The sequence below is a fragment of the Ochotona curzoniae genome, unplaced genomic scaffold (assembly GCF_017591425.1).
Source record: "Ochotona curzoniae isolate NIBS_2020 unplaced genomic scaffold, NIBS_Ocur_1.0 contig_1014, whole genome shotgun sequence".
Classification (NCBI taxonomy): domain Eukaryota; kingdom Metazoa; phylum Chordata; class Mammalia; order Lagomorpha; family Ochotonidae; genus Ochotona; species Ochotona curzoniae.
In genome coordinates this window covers 40,585,155-40,608,663 of record NW_024464920.1, presented here as the reverse complement: position 1 = coordinate 40,608,663, position 23,509 = coordinate 40,585,155, and the positions used below count along the sequence as shown (strand labels likewise).

The window sequence follows — 23,509 nt, the reverse complement described above, 5'->3', positions numbered from 1 at the left end:
ACCTACCTCATAGTCTCTGTCTTAGAGGTTCTGCCTCAGCTTTTGGCATTCTCATTCTTGAGGCTTCATCTAGATGCCGGGTCTGAAGCTGACAGTATGGCATAGCAGGCAACACTATCACCTATAAAATGCGCACTGTGTGTGGGTACTGGCTGGAGTTCAGGCTGCTGCACTTCTGAACCAGCTCTCACCCACATGGGAGACCTGGAGTTAGCTCACAGCTTCAGCCTGACCCAGTCCTGCTCATTATACCATCTGAGGAGTAACCAAACAGATGGAAGACTCTGAGTGTGTGTGTGCGTGTGTCCTCTCTAACTCTTTCAAGTGAGTACACAAATCTTTAGAATAAATCGATAAATGTTGGCTCTTCAGAAGTCTCCCTCAATAATCTTCTCAAAGTCTCCTGCCAGAGCTTCCCAATCATGTTGTATTTTTCTCAGTCTCACTCAGCATATCTCTTAAGTTTGTTACTTATCTTTTAACTCCCCCACTATAATACAAGCTTCATGAGGACAGCAACTTCTCATGTATCAAATCCACTACTCCACCCCAGAGTACCTAAGGGCTCAACAAATACCTGGTGAATCGAGCAAGTAACATATAATTTACAAGACTCAGAGCTAGCATGGGCTATCCATTAAAGTATCAAATTCCACTTCTGGTAGAATGTGGGAGGTGGATTTAAATCTTGAAAAGTTGGCATTTTCAGTTATGAAAGCCCCTAAAGTTACCAAAACATTTACCTTCAAATCACAGCTTGTGGAAAAAATTTACTAGCTTGACTTGGTGCCAAAGAAACTGATGTTTTTCAGCATTTAACCTGAGCCCATTCTAGCTAAGCTCAGTGAAAAAGGTTTATGTTTTTAGCTTTGTTTTCAACTTCTTTCTTTTAAATTGAGTTCTAGGAGTCATTTCAACAGTAGCAAAGAAAGGCTTGCTTCTGTAAAAACACTTCCAAAATATTTTAAAAATCTTACCCCATCTAGTTCCAAGAGGGGTTGGGGTGACAAAATCCAGAACCATCACCTTCTTGCCATATTTAGCTGCCTCCTAGAAAATAAAAGTATTAAAATTAGTTGAAAAGGATCACAAGAGAGATCACAAACAATTAAAATCCAGTCACAATTAAGCTATAAATGCCTAAAGAATATCCAATTGTAAATACTTGAGAATTTGCTATATCATGATGATTAATTCAACTTCAAGATAAAAATCAATAAGTATTCAAATAAGGGCTGGCATTGTAGCAGAGCAGGTAGAGCTGCTGCATCCCACAGGGGCACCAATTCATGTCCTAGATCTTATATTTCCAATCTTACTCCCTGCTAAGAGCTTGGGAAAAGCAGTGGAAGATGACCCAAGTGTCACAGCCCCCTTACACCCAGGCTGGAGATTCAGGTGACGCTCCTGGCTTCAGCCTGGCCCAACCCTAGATACTGAGACCATCTGGGCAGTGAAGCAGTAGACAGACGATCTCTTTCCCGCTCTCTCTGTAATTTTGGCTTTCAAATAAATAAATGTAGATGACAATTGTAAAAATTTTACAACCAAGTAGAAATCTCAGAAGTATTTTTAATTCCAGTTGTATAGCAGATTAAGTAACAACCAGACCAAAAAATGTGGCCATTTCCAAACAACTGGTTAAGTAACTGCTAAATCCAGTTTACTAATAGTCTATAGCCTTTTATCTGACAGTCTAAACTTCTAAGTCCTGAAGAATACTGTACATATTTTTTGACAGAAGTTGTCAGATTTCCTAAAAGATTTCCACGTGACGTGAGGAGCCCATGGAGAGGTTGAGGACATACATAGATTTTCCAGATCTGTTTCAAGGGAAGTAAAGAGAAAGGTCACAAGTTCATTTGCAGAATTTTGCATCTTTCTCAAACAGTAAGCTGTGGGTGCAGGCAACAAGAGTTCCAAGGGCTTTTTTCAAAGGACAGAGTCTACGTGTCCTTCAAACACACTGTCAAGACGTCAGCAGGGACTCACCAATCACTTTTGGCAAAAACTGCTTCATGTTACACTGGCCTGCCTCCTTTAAACCCACTTTACTCACTCACCACGGACTACATCTACCTACTGGTAGGAGAAAAATCAGTACAGCTTTTCAAAGAACCTGTGGGGGAAGGACAGGCCTGAGGGCTCATCAAACGGGACATGCACCTGCACTCAGGGACAGGCGCCTGCCTGCCAATCTTCCTTCTGCACACACCCTCTTCCCAGTCAGATGTCTGTCACAGAGTGAGTGGCTAACCTCAGATCAAGGCATTAACATTTCTAGCAGATTGAGAAATATAATTACTCTCCACATTTTTAGAATTCTGAGCAGAGAATCATAAAGGTGAAAAATCAAATGATGATATCTATAAAAAGAAACACCTAATTTCTAGCCATTCCTATATATTACCCTTAATATCTTTGAAAAACCAATTAAAAATGAGTGCAAATGCATCCCCAAACATTGGGTTCTGTACTTTTTCATAAAGAACGAACATTTCGGGCCCGGCGCGGTGGCGCAAGTGGTTGAGTCCTCGCCTTGCACGCCCGGGATCCCATATGGGCGCCGGTTCTGATCCCGGCAGCCCCGCTTCCCTTCCAGCTCCCTGCCTGTGGCCTGGGAGGGCAGCCGAGGACGGCCCAAAGCTTTGGGAACCTGCGCCCATGTGGGAGACCCGGAGGAGGCTCCTGGCTTCGGATCGGCATAGTGTCGACCCGTTGCGGCTCACTTGGGGAGTGAATCATCGGATGGAGGATCTTCCTCTCTGTATGTCCACCTTTCCAATAAAAAATAATAAAAATAAATCTTTAAAAAAAAAAAAAAAAGAACGAACATTTCAATTCAGAAAAACAATAAATAGCCAAGTCAACGTGGAAAATGCCACAAGAATGAATCAAATGGAATCTACAGAGAGCACAGGGAACTATGCTGAAGTTGTAGGCACAGTTCAGAGAACACAACGCGAGGGGCCTTGCCTTGGCGGCTGCCAGTCCTCCTGAGCCACCGCCGATGATGATGAGGTCAAAGTCATAGGCCTGGGGCGGGTCCTCTGAACCATTCATCTTCAGGAGCTTCTGCAGCGTGCCCTCCTGATAAGCCTGCAGAGACACAACACAAGGACATAGAACCCAACTGAAAGGTGGCAACATTCAGAGAGCCAAGAAAATCTTTTAGAAATACAAAAACAAAAGGCATCTTAAAAAGAAAAATTTCTGATTTAATTTACAGCACATAAATGGCAACACCCAGCCCTCCTCTGAAGGGCCCAGGGACTTGCTTTCCTTGAGGTAAGGAGCCCTGAGCGTCCAAGTCCCCAGGCCTTTCCATCACTGCTCACCACGCTGAGGTGTGCTCAGAGGGGACTTTGATGACCCAACAAACAACCTCCACCTAAACTAAGTATGACCAGCTATTTTTCCCCAAAATTTTTCAAGGAGGTAAGCTAGTTTCAACTAGTATATACCACACATTAGAGTAAAACAGTCCACACAATCTGGCAACCATCTGTACTTCTGTAGAATGAATGGGCTCGGGTCGGCACAATGGGTACAGCACACTAAACCTCCGCCCTGTGTGATGGCATTCCATTTGGGTACAGGTTCGTGTCCTGGCTGCTCCACTTCCCATCCAGCTCCTAGTTTATGGTTTAGGAATGCAATGAAGGATGGCCTAAGTTCTTGGGACCCTGCACTGACATGTGACACCCAGAGGAAGCTTCTGGCTTCCAGCATCAGACCAGCCCAGCTCTGGCTGTTGTGACCATTTGAGAAGTGAACCAACAGATGAAAGATTTTCTTTCTCTCTTTCTCCTTACAACTCTGGTTATCAAGTAAAATAAATCTTAAAAAAAAAAAAAAAACCTGGGTCCAGCATGATAGCCTAGTGGCTAAGTCCCTGCCTTGCACGTGCTGGGATCCCATACACGCACCAGTTTGTGTCCTAGCTGTTCCACTTCCCATCCAGCTCCCTGCTTGTGGAGCAATGGGTACAGTTGAGGACGGCCCTAAGACTTGGGACCCTGTACCATGTGAGAGTCAAAAGAAGCCCCGGGCTCCTGGCTTTGGATCAGCTCAGCTCTGGCTCTTGAGGCCACTAGGGGAATAAACCAGTGAACAGAAGACCTTTCTCTATGTCTCTCCTTCTCTCGGTAAATTTACCTTTCCAATGAACATAAATAAATCCTGGACAAAAAATAGTTAATAAGCACAGTAACATCCAAAAGGTCCTCCAACTTACCATCCCAGGCTGTACACTGCTCTCCTGCTTACAGTCACCTGCAGGAGCTGATGGGCAAAGGGTGGGGTCAGCAGATGAACAGGGTGCTTGGGATGTTTCAGGAGAGGGTGCAGCAGAGGGTGCGGGAGAGGGTGCGGTGGAGGGCTGCGGAGGTGGCGGCACGGGGCTGCAGCTGCACCCTGGTAGCACAGTGGGCCCATTTGGTGGCTCAGGGACCGAAGAAGGGGGAACAGCTAGAAACCAGCGGCAGCAGGGACACGACTGTGTCACCCTGACAGTCTGCACAAAAGGTCTAACGTGGGAGGCTGGCAAACAGAGCCAGTACTCGTAGACTGGCATTGTGGCCGAGGTTCCTCCTGCAGTACCGGGCGCTGTGGGGAAGAAACAGTTGGGTGACAGTCGCCATTCAGACCAACAGAGCAGCAGAAGTGCCAGGAAACCAGTCACCTCCCAGTTGTCACGGAGCGTGCTCGGCACAGATGGGGCTCAACACAGTTGCTGTGACCTAAAGAAAATCACCCCATTCTTAGCTTCCCCCCAGCCCCCCAACACATCTAGTACAGCAAAATAAAAGACGAAAATGCCAAGAAGACAAATCCCGTCTCTGCCAGCATTCACAATCTGCTCCTTGCGGGAATTCTGAGGGCCACGTTTATCCAGAGCACATCCATTTCTACAAAGAGAATCCCAGAGAAACCTGGTCCTACTTAACTTCTGTGAGGTGGAACTGGCTCCTACGTTTTAATTAAGTTGAAAAATTTAACTTAATATAAAAACTACCATCATTCAGCTCCAGACAAATGGAAACCCAACTAGAAGGGTCATACAGCTAAGACAGACAGTGGAACACAGCTCTGAGATGGCTTAAGGAACACAGACACAGGATAAGAAGATCAGAGAAAAACTCTCCCACCCTCCCCCAATTGCAGGGGCTGAATTTAACAGTGGCTAATTATGACGGTTGATCCAGGAAGCTCTCAATTTTGCTGGCAGTCTCAGGGTCACACCATAGCCCTAAATTACGGCTTGTTAAAGTAGGTTTTGCCTACTCACATTTGCGGTATCAGAAATAACTCAGGCCCGGCATTTGGGTACCAATTGAGAAGCCTGCATCCCATTATAGCACATATCCAAGCGCCTGCATTCATTACCTGCTAACACAGACCCTGGCGAGCAGCAGTGATGGCTCAGGTAACTGGGTGCCTTCCAGCCACTAGGAGGCTCCCAGCTGGTGAGGTCACCTAGGAAGAGGGCTGGCAGTTGGAAGTGCTTGCTTTTTCTTTCTATCTCCCTCAAATTTTTTTTAGTTCAAAACATTCAAATTTTTAAATTAACACATTCATTACATGTCAACAAATATCTTTAGGAAAACTTTTATTTAATTACAAGAGCACTACTATTCCATATCTTTGGAATTCCCTTTAATGCCTGACTTTTAAAAAGACAGTTCATGGGGTCCACGCTGTGGCACAGTAGGCTAAGCTCCTATCTATGGTACAGGCATCCCATAAGGGCACCAGTTCAAGTTCCAGCTGCTCCCTGATTATGTCCTGGGAAAGCAGCAGACCGGTCAGGCAGAAGCAGCTCCTGGCTCCCAGCTTTGGACCAGCCCAGCTCTGGCTGTGGTGGCCATGTGGGGAGTAAGTCAGCATACAGAAGATCCGTGTATCTGTAACTCTGACTTTCAAGGAACAAATTGTTCATAAAGAAAAATTAGTAGTAGTCTTAATTTAAAAGGACAAACAGCATCTTAGTAGTATGAAAATAAAGTTCACCTCTCAGCCTTCCTAAAAGGCACACAGAGCCCTGAGACTGCAGTCACCAGCCCACCAGCCCGCCAGCCCACCAGCCCATGCTGGTCACTTGCCTTCTCCCATTTGCCTCTCACAGCCATGCCCTTCCCACCCCGCTCCTAATAAACACTGCTTCAGACTCCCCAGAAAAATGCACGACAAGTTCATTGTTCAAGATTTCTGGAATATTAGGATCAGCCATTCTGGTTCCCCGCACCCCCAACAGGACTGCTGTTTCACCACCTTCTGTGTTGGTTTTTCTGTTCTTTTTACATGGTTTTGGTGTTAACCGACCCAGTTTAAGCACTTGCTCTGATGCTCTCCAAAACTTTTAAATAAGAGAACACACCCCCTGGACCTCACCTGCTGGCTGAGTTTAAGGGAAACAGTGATTGTTGGCAGGCTTACTCTGTAAATGATCAATTCTCCCCTGCTCTCTGGGAATAAATCTGAAAGCCTCGTAGCCTGTCCTCTAGGTGTGTCCTCCAGGTGTCCCGGGAGCCCTGCGGCCTGAGCCCTGCAGGCATGTCCTCCTGTCAGTGCTGATCCAGGACACAGAGCAGTCCAGCCCTGTGCTCCTTCTGCTCAGTGAACCCAGACACGTCACCTGTGACAGGTGCTTAAACCAGGACGAGGTCCATTCTACCTCCCTGTCCTCTTCAGACTCTCAAACAATTCTCCTTTCTTGCAACTCCAACAACACAAACCATTTCCTCCTCTCTCCACTGCAGTGCCTAACTGGGAGCCTTCAGCTGGCAGCCAGAGAAGGGGGCTGCGTCTTAGATCCCACTGCCCCCAGCCACTGCAAGGATATCTTGTCTTTCATCTCTGCACCTTCAGTACCAACCAGGTCCATGCACGATTCACCCTAGCACAGTAAGTAACAATGCACATGGCACAACTGACTGGTTTTTAAATTATAACAAATTCACAAAATTTAGAAACTACTTTTCAAATACGTACAGAGTGTTACAAATAAAAACGTTCCATAAATGTTATCAGTGAATTTTGTTTTAATAGATGACCATGACATTGCAAACTACCAAGGAAAATACACTACAGAGTAAAATCTCCGATGTTTATGCAATACTTTTTTCACTTGACCCGGGATATACAGTATATGCTTCTGTTTAGATTTTACTGACTATTTCTTGAGATAGTCCTGGCAACGCAAAACGGCTTAAACTTAAAACAAAACTCTGTCTAGTATGAATTTGTGATCATAGCCTCTGAAATTTCAAAAGTTGCCACAATATTTTTCCACTCTTGCAAACTAAGAGAGATGATTCCTTGCTTCCGGCCATGGAAGCCGGCATCACCTTCTTCACCTGCCTGGGTGGTACTGATCGGCTCTAATATTGGCAGTCTGTCCTGGTCCAGCCTTATTCTCGCAAAGCCATCCCTTATAATGAAGGAAACGTGGAATATGTTCTCCACGGTGCGAGAGAACGAGTTTGGATCAACCACAAACTCAAAGTAGGGCACGGGAGTGTCGGGGTACTCCTGGAAGTAGGTTTGCAGCAACCCCAGGATTCTCTCCACTTCCTTCTCGGTGGCCTCCTGGCTCCTGCTCAGGTCCAGCTTCCTCAGCTTGGTGGGCATGTCGCCACTCCCTGTCATTTGGCCAACTCTCTTCTGCTGTTCAGAGCGTGCCTTCCGCAGCGCAGGCTTGAACGAACCATACAGGTAGTGGAAGCTCTCGGCCCGCTGCGTCCAGGACGTCGCTTCCTTCTGCAGCGCGTCCCAGAAGAGAAGGGCCACGTTATCTTCATAGCTACTCAGCTCGTCGTGCTCCTCCTCCAGCCAGTTCAGGCCCGCAAATATAAACAGGAAGTCACAAAACGCGGCTTGGTTAAAATAGCTCATATCCGAATTCAACTGCTTCGCCTTCTCTTTCCCCAAGTCGGAAGCCAGAACGAGAAACTGGGCATCCAGGGCCGCCTCCCTGGTGCGGCTCACGGCGTCGAACAGCACGTTGGCTTCCTCCAGCGCCTCGGTGAGCGAGCTGCTGGCCGTGTTGATGATGTCCTCGCGGTTCTTCCGCACACTGTCCATCAGCTGCCGGTACTGCCTGCGGATGCTCCGGCACTCCTCCTCGTCAGCCTCCATCCCGAAGAGGGCAGCGTCCAGGTCGACCTCCTCCGAGCTGAGGTCGTCAGAGCAACCATCCGAGTCCATGGCCAGCTCCAGCTTCATCCGCTCCTCCTCCTCCGCCTGCTTTATCAAGTACTGGGCACTGGCGACGGTCACCATGGCTGCCTCCTCTTTCGCTTCGCCTTCTCTCAGGGCACCTTTTTCAACAGACATGCTGGGAATGGGAACGGCCTCCCCAACGACTCTGACGCCGCAGCCGTCTACACTTAAGTGGGCAGTTGCAGCCGCGCAGGATGCCTGCTCATGCGCAGTAGCGGCCGCTGAGTCCGCCCGGCAGCTCGTCCCGCCCAGGCCCCGCCTCCCCAGCACTGACCCCGCCCCTCGGCAGGGCGGCCCCGCCTCCACCCGCCCTGACCCCGCCTCCACCCGCCCTGACCCCGCCTCGCAGCAGGCCGGCCCCACGCCATGGCAGCGGGTTCCGCCTCCCCCGGTTCCCCGGCAGCACCTACGGGTGCAGGACAGCTCCACCTCTGCTGGGCCTTGTTTCCTGGAGGCAAGATCTGTGCGTTGGCGCGGGAGAAACGCGCGCAACAGTGGGCCCCAGTTCTACCAGGATGTAATGGCTGTTCATGGGACAGCCATTCTCCCTGCTGGTGTTTAATGACATTATCACTTAACTTGCAAACAAAGACTTTTGGACAGCCTTCAGGCAAGATTTGGAAGAATTAAAGGTCTTGGAATTTGAAACGTTTACTATCAGAAGTTTTTCAATCACTAAAAGATGCAGTTACTGAGAACTAAATCTGGCTGGACTATATATTTGAATGAGGAACTGTGAGGACAATCCAAGATCAGAAAACACAGAGAATCCATTAGAAACACAGGTGGATCCCAGGACGATTGTTTGGGATTCACTATACAAATGTAAATCTGGCGCACTACCACACTTGTCTGCCTTCAAAAGCCAAGCTGCAACCTGCTTACCCCTTCCTGAGGTTGGGGCTGGCAGCTTCAGTGGAGGTCCTTGCCAACCATGTGCAAAGTCTTATTAAACTCAAGTGCCCTTCGGCGCTCTGCCACCCAAAGGTGGGAGAATATAGAGTGGGTAGGCTTCTCCAAAGGGGAGGAAAATGGGGGGAAAAATTATCTGGAACTTTGCCAAAGTCTAATAAAGCTCACTGGGTGGTTACTAATCAAAGACCAGTAATAATACACAGGTTTTTAAGCAAAATCTGCTTATAACAGACATGAAGAAAAACCATAAATTGGGTTGACTAATCTGTTTTTGGAAAATTCACCCACTGGCAGAAGTGGGCAGAGGCAGGGGTGGAAGGGGAAGGGGGTCAGCTTCCGTCACATAAAAAGCAACAATGGAAAATCTGTTCTTAAAGACACAGATTCTTACCAACCACTGCAGTGTGTCCTTTAAAGAACAGAACAAGCAGGGCTTAAACTACACACCAACTGCCCCAGGCTTCCCAGCACCAGGAAGCAAATCAACTCTGCTTCCTTCCCTTCCAAGCTTCTACGTTGCTACCGTTTGTCCACAAACACTGTATTTAAGCAGGAGGAATTGCAGAAGCAACATGTAGTTTGTAAGAATACCATCTATTATGGTTACTTGTGTATTTATATTAAATCCTGCCCTACAATACTATTTGATTCTTAGAAACAAAAATGTGGCTCCATATTCCAACCATAGCTATTCTCACATTAATGTATCTGAGTTTGAGTATGCACTCACTAAATAATAACGTGATGAGACGTTTGATCCAGCACCTACTCCAAGTTGACAAGGAAACATGAATTTCACTGGGGTGAAATTGTGCCGCAGCAGGGTAAGCTGGCGATATTGTGCATGTGAGCCAGGCTTCTCCCCTTCAAATCCGGGTCCCTGTTAATGTACCTGGAAAAGCAGCAAAAGATAGCCCAAGTCCTCGGGGTCACCACCCACCTGGGAGAAATCAAGATGGGACCTGGTCCAGCCCAGCCACACTGTTGCCATATGAGGAGGGAATCAACACAAGCTCTTTCTCTTCCTCTCTTTGCGTCACTCTGCCTCTCAAATGATAAATATGTAAACCTTTACAAAAGACTAGCTTCCTACAGCTTCTGAAGTAAATGGTTAATGTATAAAAATATCCAGAAAAAAGGAAAATCAAGAAGAAATTAAATTTGAGATGCAGAATCACTGAAGAGTGGCATTTTATACACGTTCAACCAATACTGAAATCCATCTAGCTCAGACACAGGCCAGCACTGCAGTGCAGCATGCTATGCCACTACCTGTAACAATAACACTCCATGTCAGAGTGCCAGTTCAAGTCCCAGGTGCTCCACTTGGAAAGGCAGCACAAGATGGTCCAAGTGGTTGGGCCCCTGCACCCACATGGGAAACCAGGATGCAGTTCCTGGCTCCTGGCTCTGACCTGGCCCAGCTCTAACCATTACGGTCCTTTGGGGAGTGAATCAGCAGGTAACAGGTCTTTAACTCTTGCCTTTCAAATAAAAGACAACACAACACACAATTGAAAAATCCAAGACCTACACTGGAAAAAGTTTGACCTTATAGTGAACCATTGTCTTGGGAGCTTCTGATATACACCTGAAATTCAATGAAAGCAATTCACAAAACCCCAAAAGCTAATTCCCACCCTAAGGTACATATTTTCTCCTAGCTCAGAGGAAGGAAAACAGGCTGACACCAGCTTGCTCCGTACAGAGCCTTTCATCTAAGAATTTCAAAATGCTATAGAAAATAAATGAATCCTCTAACCTACTCATCAAGTATCATAACGCTGTTTATGGTGATTTCTCAGGAGATAAAGACACACAGCCCACACAACACCATTCATGTACCCTAACTCAAAGTCCTGATTTTTAATGCCGAATTCCTTCTGTTTGGTCTTAGTTCCCAAGAACTGTCATAAGGTTATTCAGATCATCCTTGGACAGATTCTGCCTTTGGAGTACAAGGCGTCAGATACTGCTGGAGGAAAACAATCTTATATCTAATGATTTTCCTCTTACCATCTCAAGCCTAGGATTTCTCTACATCGAACAGCAGTTTTCTAACCTGAGGTTCAATTACTAACAGTAACTATTTAAATACAACTTCAAAAGAAACTGGACCCAGTGCTGGGGCAGAGCAGGTGAAGCTAACTGCCTGCAGTGCCAGCATCCCCTGTGGGCCCTGGTTCGAGTCTCTATTCCATTTCCAACCCAGATTACTTCCAATGTGCCTGGAACGCAGTGAAAGATCACCCAAGGACCTGGACCTCTGCATCCACATGGTAAAACCAGAAGCAGCTCCTGCCTTTGGATCCGCCTAGCTACAGCTGATGGGGCATTTGGGGAATGAGCCAGCGGTTCAAAGATCCCTTCTTCCCTCTCTGTTTCTAACTGCGTTTGAGGTAAACAAACAAATCTTAAAATAAATAAATAAATAAAGAAAGAAAGAAAGAAAGAAAGAAAGAAAGAAAGAAAGAAAGAAAGAAAGAAAGAAAGAAAGAAAGAAAGAAGGAAAGAAGCAGGCAGGCAGGCATCCCAAGGACACTTGATAATGTGGAAAAAAATGGAACTGAAATGGGATGTTTGGTGAATTTTTTTCATAATATGCATTTTGCATTTAATTTTTTTGAAAAACTCTATATGCAGGAATTTCACAAACTGTTTACACCAACATACTTGTTTTAATTCCATTCTCCACGAACTTCTTAAAAATATCCTCATACATACTTAGAAGTTATACCAATAAAGTTCCTGACCACTAAGTAAGAAGCAAAGGGGCACTGGACCATGAAGTAAGCCACTGCAGTCGGCCTGCCCTGTGCCTGGGCAACCACGAGCCCCAGAAGCCCCAAGCCAGGCTCCGGCAGCCCTGGGCCCTCCTGTTTCTCCAGTGCAGCTGCACAGCATCACTATAACCCTGCCTGGTTTCTCGTTCCTTCCACCTTCTCTTGTGTTATTCTTCAGTCCCTTTCCTAGGAGTTCTGATTCAACCATCCCAAACAGTCTTAAACTCTTTCCTGGAACCCCTACCACTCAGCACAAACATGTCAGTATGACCAATGTCAACATCTCTCTCTGGCCACATAAGAATTCACATAGGTCCATTGTGGTTTCTTTTTATTTAACTGAAAAATTAATGTATTTTTAGGAGACCCCAAGCAGGATCCATTGAGTCCCACTCTGACACTCTGGTTACCAACTACCCCTCAGGAACCACCTCCCCCTCATTTCTCCGTTCCTTCTTTCCATGCAGCCTTCTCTCCTTCACCCACCAGTGCATCTGACCTGCGAAGTCACGAGGTGCAAGCCCTGGTTTGAGCTCCCGGCGGAGCCGAATGTGAGGAGTATGTTCCCTTTCGTCTGAATTTCCTGCAAGGCCACCTACATGTGTGCATGTATCTTCCTCACTTGCTTGCTGAGACTTTGCAATGACCAAGACAGACTTCTGTGCTATATTAAAATGAGCTTTTAGGGCCCGGCGCGGTGGCGCAAGTGGTTAAGTCCTCGCCTTGCACGCCCGGGATCCCATATGGGCGCCGGTTCTAATCCCGGCAGCCCCGCTTCCCTTCCAGCTCCCTGCCTCTGGCCTGGGAAGGCAGTTGAGGACGGCCCAAAGCTTTGGGACCCTGCACCCGCGTGGGAGACCCGGAAGAGGCTCCTGGCTTCGGATCGGCATAGTATCGACCCGTTGCGGCTCACTTGGGGAGTGAATCATCGGATGGAAGATCTTCCTCTCTGTATCTCCTCTCTGTATATCCGCCTTTCCAATAAAAAATAATAAAAATAAATCTTAAAAAAAAAAAAAAAGAAACTTAATGTGCTACACCAAGGCATGGGCCAGGAGATTAAAATTAAGCTCCCCAGAAACTGTTTAAAAAAAAAAAAAATAAATAAATAAATAAATAAATAAATAAAATGAGCTTTTAAAACTGTGGACCAGATGGAAAGAAACCTGGACTCCTCAGCAATAGTAGTGCTTCAGACAATCTGCTTAACCTCCGAGCCTCCAGGGTCCTCACTGGGAAGATCTCAGGACTCCCACCACCACTCATCTAAGATGCCTGGGACCACAAGGGTTTTAAGTTGTTAAATATACACACATAAATTATGAGACATAACGGGGATATAACTGCTCTATTCAAATAACCTAAAGAATCAAAAATGATTTTGCACAATATTTTAGAGTGCCCATGTTTTGCTTGTCGCCTGAAACCAGGCATATAACGTCCCACTTAGGGCATGATGCCTGCACTCAAAAAATTCACATTTTGGGGGGCCAGTGTGATGGCACAGAATCCTCTACCTGTGGCGCTGGCATCCCATCTGAGTGCCAGTTCATGGTCTAGCTTCCCCACCTCCCATCTAGCTCTCTGCTTATGGTCTAGGAAAGCAGAGGGAGATGGCCAAGTCCCTGGGGCCTTGTGCCTAGGTGAGACCTAGAAGCTCTAGGCTCCTGGCTTTGCCGTCAGCTCACCTCTGGCCACAACAGCCAACGGCCATTTGGGCAGCTAACCAGTGGACAGAAGATCTTCTAACTCTCCTCTCTCTACAAAAATTTGCCTTTCAAATAAAAATTTTAAAAACCATTTTAAAAATTCACATTTTGAAGCATTTGAGATTTTTAGATGCTATATCAAACATTAAACTACTGGAAATTTTGAATATTTTCATGTACTAAATACATAATGAATCATTATGGATTCCAAAGATTAGACATTGAAAACAAGAAGAAAAAAAGGTGCAAATAGTTTTCACTCCCAGATATTGCTTTAGGAACAAAAAAATATATTTAAAGGTAAAATCAGTAAGAATACCTGGCTCCTGGCTTTAGCCTGGCCCAGCCTTGACCACTGCAGTCCTCTAGGGAATAAACCAGATAAATTTCTAACTCTTGTTTTCAAATAAATAAATAAATAAATCTTAAAAGTTTGGTATGCTTAGGGCCCGGTGTTGCAGCACAGTGGATAAAGCCACTGCCTGTGATGTCAGCATCCCACATGGGTGCCACTTCAAGTCCTAGCTGCTCCACTTCTGATCTAACTGTTCCAAATGTGCATGTGGAAAGCAGAAGATGGTCCCAATACTTGGGCCCCTGGACACACATGGGGATTCAGAAGCTCCTGGCTCCTGGCTTCAGACCTGTCCAATTTCAGCTATAATGGACATCTGGGGATTAAACTAACAGATATAAAACCTCTTTGTCTCCCTGCCCCTCCATTCCCACTCCTCCACCCTGCCCCACAAATGCTTTTCAAATAAATAAAGCTTTAAAAGCAAAAAGGTCAGTATCCCAAAGAGATTTTAAGTAACTGCTCTATTCAAATAAGATGGTATTATTACCAGTGAGGTAAAAGATGAAAGTCAACTCCCACCAAATAATCTGGATTCATAATTTTTGCTATATAAAAGCTCTACAGTCACTCTAAATTTGCATACTTAATGACACTTAGAAAACCCAACCCTGGCTCACTGCAAAGCTTCCAGAGCAAGCCACAAGCGTGGGAGATGAAACAAACCGAACCTCTCAAAAGTCGGGGGATGGGTGGGCTCTGCACATCGGGTTCCAATTTTTAAAGGGCTTAATGTCCACAAGTTTTCTTCACTGCTGAGTCTCTTCCTTTGTTTAACTGGCCTACTGATATCTCACTTAGCCATATAGAATGGCTGTGACCATATTTTAACTCATTTGTAAGCATGTGTTAGCAAACACCGTCTTTAAAAATATGTGTGTGCATCCTTCTTGCTGTAAATCTGCCTTTCCAATAAAAATAAATCTTTATTTAAAAAAAGTCCATCACCTTACAGATTTGTTAGAGATAACAAAAATAGTGCCCTATCACAGTGTCAACAACATAGGTGTTCAAGACCATGAACTTGACGTGACTTTCTTCCCAATGAACCTGGGCATACCTTCATGAAATGTTGTAGGTGGCAGCTTTTGAAAACACTGAACTGCTTTCACACATGCTCCCTGGAACCCCTCTGGGAGCGACCTGGGGCTTGCCTCTCACAGCCAAACGATCCTCAATAACATCAGACACCTTGCACTTAAATCCCTTCCTGAGACAAGACTTCTCCAGCCTCAACACCACTATCCTCACTCAACTCCTACTGCATGTGTGGAGGTGAGAATCCAGAGGAGGTGGGCATTGTAGCGCACTAGTTAAGCTACTGCTTGGACAGGTGCAAGTGCTGCTCTAAGTTCCTGCTCATGCACATCCTAGCAGCCAGCAGAGGACAGCTCCAGCGCTTGGACTCTGGCCCCTCACATAGGAGAGAGACCCAGGTAGTTTGGGATTCCTGGCTTCGACCTGGCCCAGCCCTGACTGTTGCAGGAATTTGGGAGGTGAACCAGTGGATGCAAGAGCAATCAAATGCCTTTCAAGTACATGAAAATAAAGATTTGAAAAGATATAAAGATGCAAGAATGTGATTACTGTTCTCCCAAAAGAACATACAGTTTCATTAAGTAGGTATGGGAGAATGATATTCCACTCAGCAAGTCTTTAATGAATGTTTGCCCCAACTATGCTAGCAATCCCAGGATTTGCATTGGCTTAACCACCAATCATGAGCACAGGAGACAGGTATCTCAACGTAGGAATGCAAAGCCAACTGCCAGGAGTGTGAGGACTCCAGCGTGAGCTCTGCCAGGAGGCAGGCCCAGGTTCCGTTCCTGACTCTGCTGCTGTCATCTCACTAAGCATGCGCCATTCCCTTGGCCTTTGTTCTCTCACCTGCAACACTGGAGAACACCGCGGCCCCTTCATGAGACTGCCCTGAGGAATAAACTCGGCAGCACAGCATTGGGTGAGCAGTACTTATTGGTAAAAAGCACATTCACTGGCACAGATAAGCTTTGTTTTCCAATTTTGATGCACAAGCAACAATGACCATGGGCAGTATTCATCCTTGTCCAGAGACAAAGATGTCTGGGAGTGCTAAGGGAAATCAGAGAAAGCAAGAACAGGTATAGCAGCTGGGGGGGGAGAAAAAAAAAAGAGCCTGGACAGGAAGAAATGTAAGGAATTGAACATAAAACAAAATAAAGGAGGGAAATTTTAGCAACCCCAGCCCGGAGCCTTCAGTGAGGAAGCAGGGTGACACAAGCTGGGGCGTACGCCCAAGGGCCAGAATTTCTAGAAGGGGCACCTGTTGTTGATTCTGGATGCTGGCCTGGGCGCAGGGGGGGAGCAATCAGGCTGGAACCCAGCAGCAGATGGCCTGGCAGAGGAGGGAGACGTAAGCACTCCAACCGCAACAAGTAAAGGGGGGCAGTGGGAAGATGCGTGGCTCTAGTCAGCCCGTGAGTGAACACTTAGGAAATGTGCAGGAGGACATGTGATGCCTAAACCATAGGCACAATGATACCACCACAACAGAACACACACGCAGCCAAAAAGGTTTGTGCTGCCATCTGGGAAAGGTGGCGATTTGGGTCTCAGTATGCACTAGTACAACTGGTGAAACTTTCCTACTGGGGCCGGCATTGTGGCACACTGGATTAAACCACAGTTCACAGGGTCAGCCTCCCAAATAGTTCAAGGCCTGGCTGCTCCTCTTCCAACCCAAAAAGAGAAATCCAAAACTTGTTTAGAGTGAGGAGAAAGGGCCCGGCACAATAGCGGCTAAGGTCCTCGCCCTGCATGCCTGGGATCCCATATGGGCACCAGTTCTAATTCCGGCAACCCTGCTTCCCATCCAGCTCCCTGCTTGTGGCCTGGGAAAGCAGTCGAGGATGGTCCAAAGCCTTGGGACCTTGCACCACATGGGAGACCTGGAAGAAACTCCTGGCTCCTGGCTTCAGAGTGGCTCAGCTCCAGCCGTTGTGGCCGCTTGGGGAGTGAATCAGCAGACGGAAGATCTTCCTCTCTGTATATCTACTTTTCCAATAAAGATAAATAAATCTTAAAAAAGAAATAGAATGAGGAGAAAAGAGAATGCTTAGTTATCCAGTTCCTGCTTGTTGGGCCCTCCACCTGCTGCTCCCTGCTGTGGTGCCTGGGAAAGCAGCAGAGGAAGGCCCAAGTGACTGGGGCCCTGCATGTACAGACAACCAGAAGCCATTCCTGACCCATCCAGCTCCCACCAAGGGGACCCTAAGAGGAGTGAACCAGCAGATGGAAGATTTCTCCCTCTTCCTACCCACCAGCTCTGCCTTTCAAATAGACAAAGCTTTCTTTAAAAATAAAAATTATTAATTTCCTAATGCCTATTCAGTTAACAGAAGTTGGGTCAGAAGAGACCTGCCTTTGTCTCCGTCTACCTACCAAGACTGGAACATGGGTTTTCCCAACCTACACCCATCCACTGTCCACAACTCCCCTGGCGTCACCTTCACACTGCTGCCATGTCTGTCATCGTTCCAATTATGGGCCGGAAGACATTACACAATTCCAGTTCTCTGTCACCAGTTTTAGTCCTGTCCCCAAGATTACTATCTGAAAACTGCAGAACACTTCCCTATGTCGGACCTTGAGCATCTGTTTTCTCGTTCGATCTACTTCTCAGTACCACCAGAGGGCATTTACCTAAGTGCTTTCAAAACTAGAATCTTGGAGATGTTGAAGGGAACATACTCGTCATCTTGTCATCTTGTCCAATAACCAAAGATGCTCAGGAAAGTCATATGTCTTTGAGCAGTAACTCAGAAGTGCCTTAGTTCCAACTTTACATGTGGACACACAAGGCCTGGCCACAGACAGCACTTCCCTTTTCCTATTCTGGGCTGAAGTGGCCAATGTGGTGCCTAGCATTGGGGCACATCATGTGAAACCACCCACCTGTGATGCTGGCATTCCACACCAGAGTGCCAACTTGGGTCCTAGCTGTTCCACTTCCAATCCAGCTCCCTGAGGATGTGCCTGGGAGAGCAGAAACAGATGGTCCAAGTACGTGGGCTGCTGTCACCCAGGTGGGAGTGGGGGATCCGGGCTCGTGGTTTCAGCCTCGCAAAGTCCTGGCTATTGCGGACCTTTGGGGAGTGAACTACGAGCTGGAAAACCAGCCTCTCTCACGTTGTCTTTCAGGAAAATAAGTTTTCAGTTAAAAGAGGGGAGGCAATATGAAGTGTTAGCCCTCTGTGGAGCTACCGTTTGCTATTTTCTAATTAGTAACTTTTGGGTATTATAAAGGGCAATCTTCTGCCTACCCCAATTCTGGTTATTGTATCAACTGGTCTTGAACACATTTATACTTCAGTCCCAAATTTGGTATTTTTGATAAAAATGACCAGAGAAGGTAACTGTTCCAAGAAAATAAGACAGACAGACATATTTCTAGTCTCTTCTGGGTGGTGGCTGGTGGTGGGGAGCGGTCACACGTCAGGATTCAGGTAAGGCTGAGCATGTGTGCTTTTTTCCTAAGAGTGTTTTATTTATTTGCAAAGTAGGTTTCCAGAAACACCCACTGTCTCACTTCCCCAAGGCTCATAACAACCAGGACTGAGCAAGGCCAAAGACAGCAGCAACCTCCTCCACATTTCCCATGTTGGTGACAGGAACCCAAGCACCTGGGCATCCTCCTGCTGCCTGCGAGGTACACGCCGCCAGGAAGCTGGACTGGAGACGCCAGCACGGGAACCCACAATCCCTTACAGGAAACAGCCGGCCCAAGCTGCTACTTAACCCGAACCTATGTTGAACTGACGTCCCAAGCCAGCCTGGGCACAGGCTGTGTGTGCATTCGGTCACTAAGCACCTGCGGACCCCTGGCTCCCCTCAGTAGGCCTTTCCTCGTTTCCACAGCACGCTCACTGTGGAACCAGGGACAAGATGGGGACAAGGTAAGAAACTACATCAGGAGGCAAAGGGAAGAGCCAGGACTGGGAGCGCTCCCTCTCTATTACTTAATTAAAGTTGCAAGTTAAGGGCCTAGCAACGTGGCCTAGTGGCTAAGAGCCTCGCCTTGAATGCGCCGGGATCCCATATGGTTGCTGGTTCTAACCCCGGCAGCTGTACTTCCTCTCTATCTCTCCTCCTCTCTGTATATCTGACTTTGTAATAAAAATTAAAATAAATCTTAAAAAAAAAAGCTGCAAGTTAAAAATGAACTCTTCATCTTCCCTTTTGTTAAGGTGTGGATTTGAAGTTCATAACCCCAATTCAGTTCCCCACTAAATACATATGCCTTCTCAATGTACCCTAAAGATTTCCAGAATCCCCCATTGAGCCCCAAACTTGAACCACTGGTTGGAAATTAACCATGGCCACCAGTCGGCCTCAGTCCCATTTGTCGGCACTCACCAAGAGCTGAAACCCAATCAAGTGCTCAGAGCAGATGGGGGCCTGCTCAAGAGGCCCTCCAAAGGACCCGACCTCCTGGCGGGACACCTGCCCTGGAGCCCGGCTCCATCTCCCTGTCTGCCCTGAACTGAGATCACCGGGAAGCAAAGAGGTCACACCATGTTACAGCGAGCGCCCAAGCTCATAAAAACGGATTCTTTTTACTTACAAACACCTAGACTTTGTAAATGTAAGCTTACGACACGGTCAAGAGAATCATCAACAGGAATATCAGTTTGTTTCACTTTACCCGCAAACTATGAGGAACACAGTAATTTTTACATAACGCTAAAGGCCTTTTATCTCCTCTAATTACTTTCCATTAGGTCTTTGAACTCTAGCTCCACTGCCTAAACAGGCTTCAAAAGAGGTGAGCACTCCTTCAGCAGCACGAAAAAGTGGTAAATAAAAATGCAAATTAATTGTAGCTCTCCTTCCCCAGGATGCACACATTCAATGCACTTCCACAGGTAACGCGGGCAGTGTGAAAGTGTTAACAGCTGAGTTCCATTTCACAAAAACTGGCTAAGCACCGGGGCCACGTGCCACAAGCCGCCCGGGCGCCATGGCAACGGCTCCACACCCGGCCTCCCCGGGGGATAAATGGCAGCGACACCGGAGGGAAATGGGCTCCCCGAGGTCCCCTGGGCGGGCGCGGCGGACTGCGAGGCCGGCCACCCCTCGGAGACTCCCCAGAGTGCCCGGGCCGCCTGCGTGACGCAATAAACGCACTTCCTGGTGCCTTTTGTTCAGTACTTCCCCGCCAAACAGCCCCAGCTCAGCAGCTAAGGCTGCGGCTAAAAATGGCAAGTGACTAGCTGGGGAGGAGGGGGAAAGAGGAGACCCTGGATATTTTCAGATATTCTTGCCAAAGACGCCCACGAGGTCACCACTTTCCCCGCCGGAGCCCCGAGAACCGCTGCGCCCACCACGGGCCCCACCGGCTCGGCCGGCGCACTCCGGCGCGCCCCCAGCTCCTACCTTCAAAGTCGGACCATGGCCGCCTATCTTGGTCCGCCTCACAAACACCACGGGCACTTCGGGGTCGGCGGTCAGCTCGGCGAGCGCGGCGTGCAGGCCCGGGCCGTCCTCTGTGGCACAAAAGCAGAGCGGTGAGCTCCGGGGCGCGCGGGGCGCGCGGGGCGGCGCGGCGGGGCGGGGCTTCCGGGCCCAGGGCCACGCCCTCGCCGCGCCGTGACTCGCGCCGTTTCCCGCTGACTAAAACCCACAATCCCGGCAGGACTCCCCGGCCGACCTGCGTCCTGGCCGAAAACATGGCCTCAAGGCCAGCGAGCCAGACGCGCCAGGCTTTCTGGCCGGGGCGCCTCGGGCTCCCCCGCCCCCCGGCTCTGCTGAAAGGAAAAGTCCTATTTTCTCAGCTTTCGGGCAGGCTACAGTAACCCGCTTGTGCCACAATTACTTCAGCTTTCACAAAACACCTCCCAATTTGATGTTGCTTTGAATTCTGTGCCTATACAGAAATTTAAAGTTCAACCTTCAAATCCGAAGCCACAGGGCGTCATGGCAACCCCTCTGCCAACTTAGACTAGCGCTCTCTTCCTCTCAGCAACGCTCGTGAAAACCGGAACTCATGGACCATTTTCACAGAGTGCCTTCCACAATGACGCCGGCCCAGTCATGACACCAAAGGCTCGGCCAGTGCTCAGCTGCACAGCCGTTTAAGAGCAACAGCCGCCCACACTTCCACCACGGTGGAGCTTGGCACGCTTTAGCCTTCGTCGGAATGCACTGGCAAGTACTTCCCACGGAAAGAAACTGAGAAACAGCAAAGCTAGGCAGCTCAGCCGAGTCCAGGCAGCAAACGCCGGCACCTGACCACTGCCCCGCCCCGCCCAGCCTTGCCCTGGTGCCTAGTCTTACTGACCCGCTCAGCAGCCCGTGTCGGGTGTGCGTGCCACTTAAAAAAAAAAAAGTGAGATGACACGGGTTTTGCCAATCTCTCGGGATTGCTAGGGATTACGCTGTATGACTGCTCCTGGGAAGACATTCGGACACTTCGGAGACCTGTCCGTCTATACATCGCTTGGTCATCCACACCTGCAGACAGCAGCTCTGGGAAACCGCAAAAAACCTCGACTTCCCCACCACCAAGACATTCTGCACAGACGTCTCCATCAAGGGCAACAGGAAGGAGAGCTGCGACCGACAGGGGGCCCAGGTTGTCCGCGGGTTTGAAGAAGCTCTCGGCGGCTGGAGAAGGCTCCGGCTGCATTGCACCGGTCCCCCACCGGGGAAGCTTCAGCCCCTAACTTGATCCGGTCCTAGCACATCCCCAGAGCCACAGCGTTCCTAACACACCCCCCTCGGGCGGGCGCAAGGCTCCCAGCTCCCTGCCCCAGCCAGCAAGCCGTCCCCGGCGTGTTCACGCACTCAGACTTGGGGCTTTGTTTCCAGTCAGCCGCGAAGCTTACATGAACGCCACAATGGAGAAGATGCACACCGTCCTTCTGGGCTCCGTCCACCTCCTGGGGTGGCGATGCGCACTCGGGACTGAAGGGAACTGGATGGAAAGGGTTGTAGGTTCGCAGTGGCGCCGCAAAGCCACGCCCTACTCGGAGCGGGCGGGCAAATGGCCAGAGTCAGGATGACAAAGCAAAAATCCAGCCCTCGTGCAGCCCAGGCAGCCTATGCTGAGCCACTCAGCCAAGTGCGAGCTCCTAATTGGGTGTCACTGTATCCCCTGCCGGCTCCTGGCCGCCCACAGCGGAGAAAAGAGCAGTAAAGGACCTAGGGCTGTGTGGAGCCAGAACAGTGGAGCCTGTGTGTTTGAACTGAACTGACCGGTCCTTGCTCCAGGGCAGTAGCTGCAGAACTCCTCACAGGAGAGGAGTTTGGACCTAGCAGGGTGTCTGGTCCCTGCTCCCAGACATTGTGATGTCACCAGCACAGGGTGTGACTTGGACATCCAAAAAAATGCCAAAGGTGACTAGCAGACAGCAAAGTTTTGGGACCCACTGCCCTCAGGTAATGATTAGTCAGATACGTAATTCCCTAAAGGAAGTTTCCAGACTTTGTTAAAGAAACATCTGATTCACCCTGACTAATCCCGAAAAGAAATGACAAATTCTCACTGGCACTTGACTTCTCAGGCTTGGGTTTGTGTTGTCTTAGGGAAAACCGAGAGCAGTTTAACTCTTGTCTTCTGAGCCAAGCCACCTGCCGCTGCTCCGGGGAGCCATGGTTCTCACACACTTGCCCGCTCTTACTGGGAGAAGCTAAGCCTCCTCTGAACTGAACAGCCCTCCTGAGGCTCGGTCTAGCCCCTTCCAAGGTCAAGGTCAGACACCTTGTTTAACATCTGACCTTCTATGTGCACACTCATCACATCACACTTGCTGTGGATCATGAGTCTGTATTGCAGTGCCTCACCTGATTCTGGGGTCCCCAGAACCCAGACTGAGTCTAGCACACAGGGTATCCAGGAAACAATGAAATTTAAGGAAAATGTGAAGGGGGCGGGGGAAGAACTTGGGACTAAGAACATGTAACATTTATACCTGATTCACAAGCCAAGCTCTGTATTAGCCATGTTCCTTATTTAACGTATATAGAATCAACCCATAAGCCAGGGTCATGAACTTACCATTCTTCACAATATATACAAACTACAGTTTGTTGCAAAAGCATAGTCTGGGATAGAGGAGTTTTAAGTCATGTAACTGGAAATAATGTACCAAGCAAGGATTGATTCAACAGCCTGGCCTCTGATAACATCTTGTGCGGGCAGAGGGGAGACTGCAGGTAATATTCTGGCCAAGCTTTGCAGCATCTTTCTGGGTCTGTGAATGCACTAAGGTGGATTTTGTCAACCAGCAGACTTTGGAAAGATTTTTCTCAACCCTGGAACAACGAAACTGACAATGTCTCAGGGCTACTAAACCAATCAAGTAATACCCTCAGAACACTACTCCCCACACTGGGGTCTCTAGGGCGTCATCCCCCATACCTGGGTGCTGATGCAATTTGACAACAAGAAGCGACCCTTTTGCCCCACGTCCCCTGTGAACATAGGAGAAAAAGGAAAAGCAGGAGAAAAAAAAACCTGAAACATGTCCTACCCACCTTCCTCC

The 23,509-nt window shown here is 48.2% G+C and overlaps 2 protein-coding genes across 4 annotated transcripts in view; both read right to left on the bottom strand.

Moving 5' to 3' along the window:
• TXNRD1 (thioredoxin reductase 1) overlaps window positions 1-23,509 on the bottom strand; it is a 73,090-nt gene that overhangs the window by 24,800 nt on the left and 24,781 nt on the right. Inside the window, exons 1-4 of one of the 3 annotated variants that reach the window (XM_040984701.1) lie at window positions 21,851-21,929; window positions 20,400-20,509; window positions 2,977-3,099; window positions 978-1,050 (exon numbers count right to left, since the gene is read on the bottom strand). In XM_040984701.1, coding sequence (XP_040840635.1) covers window positions 978-1,050; window positions 2,977-3,063 — 160 coding nt within the window. In that variant the 5' untranslated portion in view covers window positions 3,064-3,099; window positions 20,400-20,509; window positions 21,851-21,929. Of the gene's footprint in view, window positions 1-977; window positions 1,051-2,976; window positions 3,100-4,237; window positions 5,407-20,399; window positions 20,510-21,850; window positions 21,930-23,509 lie in introns of those variants that run through there. The other 2 variants (XM_040984708.1, XM_040984692.1) reach the window with 2 other exon arrangements.
• EID3 (EP300 interacting inhibitor of differentiation 3) lies at window positions 7,029-8,255 on the bottom strand. Its single transcript, XM_040984722.1, has one exon. It carries the CDS (start codon window positions 8,224-8,226, stop codon window positions 7,234-7,236), a length of 993 nt encoding a protein of 330 aa, XP_040840656.1. The 5' UTR covers window positions 8,227-8,255; the 3' UTR covers window positions 7,029-7,233.

What these genes read in the sequence shown, in the direction of transcription:
- EID3 (XM_040984722.1), bottom strand. Translation starts at nt 8,226, where the DNA reads ATGAAGCTGGAGCTGGCCATGGACTCGGATGGTTGCTCTGACGACCTC.